The sequence below is a fragment of the Pelobates fuscus genome, chromosome 6 (genome assembly GCF_036172605.1).
Source record: "Pelobates fuscus isolate aPelFus1 chromosome 6, aPelFus1.pri, whole genome shotgun sequence".
NCBI lineage: Eukaryota > Metazoa > Chordata > Amphibia > Anura > Pelobatidae > Pelobates > Pelobates fuscus.
In genome coordinates, this window is record NC_086322.1 from 49,835,311 (window position 1) to 49,843,674 (window position 8,364).

General features: G+C 43.0%; 1 protein-coding gene across 1 annotated transcript; it reads right to left on the reverse strand.

The window, feature by feature from the left end:
• Positions 1-2,346: 2,346 nt before the first annotated feature.
• On the reverse strand, positions 2,347-6,993 carry LOC134615333 (tachylectin-2-like). Its single transcript, XM_063459838.1, has 4 exons — positions 6,868-6,993; positions 4,655-5,501; positions 3,206-3,386; positions 2,347-2,616 (listed from the first exon to the last, which is right to left on the reverse strand). Exons 1-4 carry the CDS (start codon positions 6,878-6,880, stop codon positions 2,413-2,415), a joined length of 1,245 nt encoding a protein of 414 aa, XP_063315908.1. The 5' UTR covers positions 6,881-6,993; the 3' UTR covers positions 2,347-2,412.
• Between the last annotated feature and the right edge of the window lie 1,371 nt (positions 6,994-8,364).

Below are 8,364 nucleotides of genomic sequence, written 5' to 3' on the forward strand. Positions count from 1 at the left end.
CTTTAAATTGGGAGGTATGAAATTAGGCTAGGTGGGCAGGCCCTGAGAGGGTTGTTGCCAGTGAGTTCAAGCATGCCAGGTTGACCGACAGCCTGTCTGGCCGGCCCTCAACGTACAGGACAATGCACAGAGTGCTCTGTTTGGTCCTTGTACCCCTTTACAGCACAAACACGCAAAAGTAAGACTCCCACTACTCCTGGGCGGAAGCAATGACCATAGCACACAGCCCAATACATACAATAAAAATCAAAGAAAAAAAAGTTACTTGCGTACTATCCCCAATCCTTATGCACATTTAAATAACTGGAGTTTGTTTTTTTTTTTTCACTCCAAATGGTCATTTAAGTGTAAGCTCATCTGTCACGTCTAATTATGTACTCGTGCTGTGCTGCCCAAGGACAAAAATCAAGACATTGAGACAGGAGCCTGGAATTTGTAGTGTTGTGAGGCCTGCAGCAAAACCCTTCCGTTTCCATCTCTAACACGCTACCATCTATGGGCACCTGTATGTCCTCAAAGGAAAGCAATCACTTTTCATCAGGTGCGGTGCTAGGATCCAAAAAAATAAATAAAAAAAAGTCCGGGCTTGAGCCCAAATTAATTTGGTGACCCACTTTTAAAAATCTCATCTCTAGTCCCTCTGCAAAATCCACCTCTAACACCCCTTACCATGCCACACATTTACACAGACAGGCATATACAGGAACCGAGACACAAACGATCAGAGACAGGAACAGATAGATACACACAGGCACATAAATGCACACACAGATACAGACAGTTTGTTAAGTGTGCAGAGCCGGTGCAAGGATTCCTGCCCCCCTGGGCAACAATCCATTTTGCTGCCCCCTCATGAATGCAACTACATTCTTTCAGAGGTTTATTCACTAAACTGAGTTGCAGTGAAGACATTTGGGAAAAGAGACACACTGAGTAGACATTAAAGGGAAACTATAGTACCAGGAAAACAAACTTGTTTTCCTGGCACTGTAGCCTCCCCCTCTGTCAAGCACCCCTACCTCATGGTGCAAAAGTGGCGCAAAAAAAAAAAGTCACTTACCCAGTACCAGGCTGCCCAGTGCCAGGCCTGGCTTGGTTCCACCTTCACTCCTCAATGGCCACATTAGGATTTCCCCATAGGAAAGTATTATACAATGCTTTCCTATGGGGTTTTGCTTTTGCATGACGTTGGACGTCCCCATGAATAGCCACTAGGTGGAGTTAACCCTGAATGGTAATTGCAAAAACTACAATAATTACTTCTGCAGGATTAAGGACCCTGGTACAGTGCATCGAGATCACTTCAATCAACTGAAATGGTCTGGGTGCCTATAGTGTCCTTTTAAGTGAAAGCAGATGCACAGTGAGAAACAAAGCCTGGGGAGACATTTAAATAAATGATATAGAGACTATTGAGATATTTAGGAAACAGACTGGGATACATTTAGGAGAGAGCCACAGTAAGCACACATTTAGAGAGGAAAAAAAAACTCACTAACATACACCTCTTTCAGAGAGAAATATATGACTTGTGGGGATACCATGTTTTCTGGTTACTTGTGTGTAGCCCCTTCTGTGTCCAGGAGATAGTTTACCGGTTATCAACTCCATTATCTCCAGACAGATGCTTGGGCGGGCTTCGGACTGAATAAATAGAGACCCCATCCAATACCTTTTGCCTGAATAAGTCAGACAGATTTACTCATCAAGTTTTGGCTGATGCTTGGGGATACTAGAGCTATATCACATCCACTCTGCAGGACTAGGGACTCTTCAGTGGATACACTCAGGCGGAGTATAGGGGGATCCGTTACAAGGACTATAAAAAAAGCAGGTCTTAGATTAGTATACAATACTGCATGCAGATAAAATAGTCTTTTCAATTGGGCAAACGCGTTTTGACTATTAAAGCCTTACTCCATGCCAAAAAAAAAAAAAGTATGTGCCCTCTCATCAAATATCCTTTATTTATACCTTGTGTAGAGTAATTGATGAGCTTCACAGGTTGACTGAGTCCTTCGTCCTCGCCGCCAAATGGGGGTTTAGTGCAATTCTAAAATACATTACTGTATGACGTGACCTCAGATTTAAAGAGGCTGACCTCTAGTCTACTAGCCAGGATTGTTATAGTGTGGAGCTACACATACCACTAATGTCCATAGATTTAGGGATAATACAGGATGGATAAGGAAATATACCAAGAATTGAGACTACCTGTGTCAACGTAAACACATCTACAGACATTGGAACAAGTGATTGTAAGACATGCATGAGTATAATTTGTTTTTATTTTAAACCAAGGCAGAACATGAATTCCTGTAGTTCATACTATCAAACTCTGCAGAGTTTGATTTGTCTGGTCAACATGTATCCATGGGACAGATCATATTCCATACAGAGGATCAGTCCATCTCATGGTTTGTAGTCTTCCTGGGTGACCATCAAGTTATAGTGACTGATCCCTTTCCACATTCCCTGGATAATGGTCTCATAGCCAAACAAGGTGCGGATCTTGGCACGGAACGGTACATCCATTTCTCCCTTGGTCACAGATGCCACCATACGTATTGAATGACCACCTGGTACCTCCACATCTGTGCTGGAGGAGAAGGTTGTCTGCAGAAGAAGTCAGAAGGTTAGATACTGGCAGGAGCAATATATCATTAATAGTCAAAAGCATGTTACCTGTACACAATATTCATTTATTGTACAAATTAACTGGTTGAGAGAAGGGTCAAAAAGCATGATGCAGTTTTAGGCTATTTCTATAGTTAGACCTCTTGTAAGTAAAGGTTGGGCAATAGTGTACAGACTGGCCAGGAAGGCTTAAGCTCTGTTCTTGTTATATGGGTGGCTTGTTACAGCTGCTCCAATATAACAAAGGATATCTGGCTGTAAGTCCGTAAATGTGCAAAGGTTACTATATGGTGATAGTGTGCTACCATAGCATTTAATGTAGGAGTAAAAATAAAGTCGGACTGTTTTGGAATGCAGCCCTTTTTCAATTTACAAACAATCCCTTTCGTCCGAGATGAGAGTCAAGGAACCCGAGACTTGTAACTCACTAGCTAATACATGAAGAGCCAGGACACAATATACCATGCCATTTGCTTCCCCTCCAATAACTCAAAGCATGTTCTAAACAATATACCAGATCTGAACACACACATTGATATGTTGCCACCACCATTTATTCCACCCTTACCTGGATTTCATTGGTCTTGGCGAAATTCCAGGTATGAGTTGTGCTCACATTGATGGAAATCTTGGTCTCCGTTTCTCCTATGAATGGGACTCCAGCTTTGAAGGACATCTCCGCACCAACAGCCACTGTGAATCCATGTTCCTGGCTGAAGGTGCTGCTCTCAGTTATGGTCTTGGAGAAGCTAGAAAGACAAACCCTTCACATTAATATAGTGAGAGAAGGAGAATAGACTGAACCATAATCCAGAATAGTTATTAAGTTAGTGAATGGATTTTTGAACCCCATCCCCCCATTCCTAGGGGCACTCCAGATCTTATCAGTGTCCTTCAAAAAAAGACAGTTGGAAAATCATTAAATCATGTTTGTCTTAAAAAGGCTTCAATCATTTTGAAGGGGGGAAATCTGCTGGCAATGCTTTAATGAACACTGTTGAGAAGGTCCCTCAAAACATTTGGCCACCTAGAACCCAGCACTGTGCAAGGCTGACAGTGCTGACTACTACACCCCCTGTGATATCACAGGTGCTGCGTGCAGACCAACCACCAGCTTTCCAGACTATTCTGGAAGCTGCAGAAAGGGAGGACAGTGTAATGGGAGGGAGCATAATGTGTGTGGGGAGGATATTGTGATCTTATCCTTGCAGGAACTGCCTGCAAGGTTGCATAGGATCCCACCTCTTGCCAGTGTGCAGATACAAATATATGTACAGCATGGACCATTTCTGGGCTGCATCTAGCTGCCAACACAAGGATTACAAGGAGTTACAAGGATCTCTGGATTTGCCATTTTGAAGCTAGAAATGTAGGTAGGAACTGCACTCGGCGCGCTGGGATATACCACATCAATCAGTGCAATAAAAAAAAAAAAATCACATATGTGAAGCTCACTCATTAGTGACCAATGTAAGCAGTATATCCAGAACAGACAATTGTCCAACAGAACACATCTAGTGGCAATTATATGCCTAAATCTATCCTGTGAACTTCCCCAGATTCAGAGAAAGACTAATTATTGTTCGATTAAACTTTCCTTTCTTGGACCGCCTAAACCTTTGGTTTTTTGCATAGAAAAGTCACAAGCACCAAAAGGCATTATAAAAGTATGGTCTGCCAATAAGTAGCCCTAGGATTGTAAACAGACCATTCTCTATTCAGTCAGTATAGAAATCATGCAACTTATGAAGGGCATTAATGCAGTAAGACAGCCAACCTTATAGTATTGTATATAGTGTACTCCATGTAATCTTGCCAATAGGTAGAAGTACCTGCAGAGCTAAAGACCTATGCCGTTAGTCAAGCCTAGAAGTGAGGGACCACTGCATGCCTGAAGGAGCCATGGAACACTGAGGGTGAATTTCTGCTTGCCATGGCTGAAGTGGTCACTCGCCAATGGTAAGTTGAAATTGTGATCCCTGAATGGATGAGACTCCATGAGGTTTCCATTACTTACGAGAAGGTGTGCTTTAATGGAGTGCTGCTCTTGTTGTTATAGATCTGGGTCTGCACCACCTCTGTGCCTTGGGATAGGATTTTCCCTGAATCTGGAAGGAATTCAAATCTCACAATACTCTGGATGGTTTTATCAATGGTGAAGGAAAGGAGGGGGTAGACATTGTAACCCCAGCCCAGTTTCTCTGCCTTTGCAGTGTAATTGGCATCAGCATTGGTCGGGGCTGGTCCTTTATAGATGTTGCCATTCTTGGAATCCACACACCACAGGTCAGACTCTAGGGTGAAAGCCATGAAATGGGTCAGGATGCGCCAGCTTCCTTTTCCAATGGTTGTGCTGGAGGAAAGCCAGTTATCGTCTGGTTTGGTTGGAGGGCTTCTCATCACAAGCTTGTCGTCACTTGTCACTGCATACAGGATGCCTTTAGGGTCAAAGAAAAGGGCATCAAATTCATTCCAGCCAGCGGTTCCTATTTTGGTGGCTTGGCCATAAAGCCAGGATACGTTTTCATTGCTTGGTGCTGGACCCTTGTAGAACTCCCCATTCTTGGTAGAAGCATACAGAAGGCCATTTGGATCAAAGAAGATCAATTTAAACCCTTCCCAGTCGGTTTTGCCCACTCTCTTGGCAGTCGAGAAAAAGTCCAGGTTTGGATCTGAAGGCATAGCTCCCATGAAGAGTTCTTTACCACGCACAGCAAACAGCACCCCTTCTGGGTTAAAGGCAATCTTACTGACATTATTCAGCTTCCCTACAATGCTAGATCTAGCATCAAAGTTATCCAGAAGATTCTTGGGTGGTAATCCAGCTCTGGCAACATAATCCTTCACAGCAAACAGGAGGGTATCTGGAAGTCAATAGGAAAAGGTTACAGCCACGATTGGTAGTCCACAACACAATGAAAAGTACAACTAGAAGGTATTTAAGCCATAAGCCAAGATATTGAAGATTTAAGTTAGATTTGAAACTGTTCAATAAAAACCAGCAGCACAGGAAACAACCCTTCCAGAACACAGAGCTCCAAACAGGAGCCATTTCTGATGGTCTACATTACAGGGTTATTTTTGTCTTCAGATATTTCAAATGGACAAAGAGGGACACTTTAATTTGAGGGGTGTCAGTGTGGCCAGGAGCTGACCTGTTGTGAGAAGTTTTAGGAGACTTACTAACAATTTATGCAATGTAGGGACATTTGGGAGGTATGCAGTATTATGGTTCTGTCCCACTGTCCTGGGTTTTTAAATGTGCTAACCTACCAGCAGCATTAGTCACTACAGTGAGAAGTGTCAGAATTTTAAATGTCTATAGCCAAACAGGAAAGATTTACCAGGTCAGCGGAGTTTAAATGTTGAATTAGACATTTTTAATCCAGAGAGTATATTTAAAGGAACACAAACATGGATTACTGATTCTAATGCCTGCTTGGATCACTCTAACAAGGTGATTTTACTCACCTTTTCTCCCATACCAGTCTGTGGATGAGATCAGTTTTGATGATCTCAACCCATCCAACGCCTCCCCATAGGAAAGCATTTAGGAGGCTAGTGTGGACACATTGCACAAACACTGAATCAATTAGTATCTCCTCAGATTGAAAGCAAAGAAACCAAGGAAGAGTAACTAGATGCCAAATTTACGTAAAGATATATAGTTTATTTGAAGCACCAACAAGAATACAGTGTTTCCACTTTGTCAATGTAGCACTCCCTGTGCACATTTGGCATCTAGTTAAACGGATTTGATTTCTAGGTTTCCTATACTTGGATTTGGCCCATAATTGAGAAACAGGGTGCAAGGTTAGCAGCACAGATTAGGTTTTAAAGCCAGGTGTTTGGGTACTAGAGTAACCCCTCTATCACTATGTGTCCTCATAGAAATGCATCTATCACCAGGCAGAGTGTTGAGACTGAGGGTAGACACAGAAAGCACCTAGAGGTGGTACTAGAGAGTAAAAAAGAGATACATTGTATTTCTATTGAGAAGCCTGTATGTATAACCAGAACCACAGCCTTAAGCTGTAGTGATTCTGGTGACTATAGTGTCCATTTTAATATCACGGATGGAGTTCTGTCAAACAGTAACAGAGTCAGTGAGAAACTTCTAAGACCATCACAGAAGTAATCAGCTATAAAGTGAGATACTCCCTAGGAATGCTCAGTATATACAACCCTGCAGGATGAGCTTCCAAAACACAATACACAGGGATCACTTACCTGGTGTATCCATTATCAGAGAGAGATCAGAAAACAAGCTCCCAAATCTCTAGACTCTCAGCAGGGATCCTTCTTGTTTCCTCTTGGGGTCTCTGGCTTGTGTGGATCAGGAAAGGTCTCCAGATATATCTGTATAAGGTCGGTATCATTAGTGATTAGCTTTATAGTCAGGACCCCTCCCCACACACAGCTGTACCTGGTTTAATGAGCAGGGTTACCAGACTTTGAACAATGTGATACTGAGTTAACAGGTAGGTCACCACAATATTGCATTATACTTCTCTGGAAACAAAGGGGGAGATGTATAAAAAGTGGTGCATTATTTATTTTCTTGACACGTTTGTGGCTCATTTGCCATTTGGGGGCATTAAAGACAAGATTGACAATAATCTCCCCGATGTGTAAAGTTGGAGTTACAGTTTTATACATGAGAAAATGGAACATTCACACAAAACAGGCAGAACAGTTAATCAATGTGACAGTTTTTGAAAATAACCGCCATAGAATTGTAGTAAATTGAAAACTGAATTATAAAAATTAGGGTAAAGAAATAAAACAAATCATTTGTGAAAACAGTCACATCAGATAATTTTCCATACCAACAGTTTGAGGTTAATTCACCAATCACCAAATCTTTCCTGGATGGACAATAGACTTGGACACTTTTTTATAAACTGCAATATTTACCTTGCAGGTTTAACTCGACCTCTAGTGGCTGTGGCTAGACAGCCACTAGAGGGCACTTCCTGGTTCCTAGCACAGGAAAACGTGTGCTAGAGCGTCGCTGGACGTCCTCACGCTGTGTGAGGACCTCCAGCGTCGCTCATTTCCCCATAGGAAAGCATTAAAATGCATTTTCAATGCGTTCCTATGGGGAGCGCTAATGCGCATGCGCGGCATTGCCGCGCATGCGCATTAGGTCTCCCCGGCCGGTGGACGGGATCAGTTTCACCCACCGGCTGACGCAGTCAGAAGGAGGAGCGACATGGGACATCGTCGCTGCCTCAGGTAAGTTACTGAAGGGGTTTTCACCCCTTCAGCAACCGGGGATTGGGGGGTGGGAGGGAGAGGGAACCTGCAGTGCCAGGAAAACGGATTCCCTTTAATTAAGACTAATGAAATTCTGTGTCCCATCCTGCATCTTACAACTGTTTAGCTGATAACTCCCTAAACTGGTATATAAATGTTGGGTTGCCATATTTAAGGGAACCAAATTAAGGAGATCTTTAGTAAATAGCTCCCTTATTTATTATTCTTATGCAAATCTCACATAAGGAGACCAACGCTATTAACCCCTTAAGGACGGCGGGCGTTCTATGCCGTCCTTAAGGACCTGGTCCTAAAAGCCGGTGGGCGGCATATAACGTCCCCGGCGTCCTTAAAGGGAAACTCCAGTGCCAGGAAAACGATCCGTTTTCCTGGCACTGGAGGGTCCCTCTCCCTCCCACCCCCCAATCCCCGGTTACTGAAGGGGTGAAAACCCCTTCAGTCACTTAC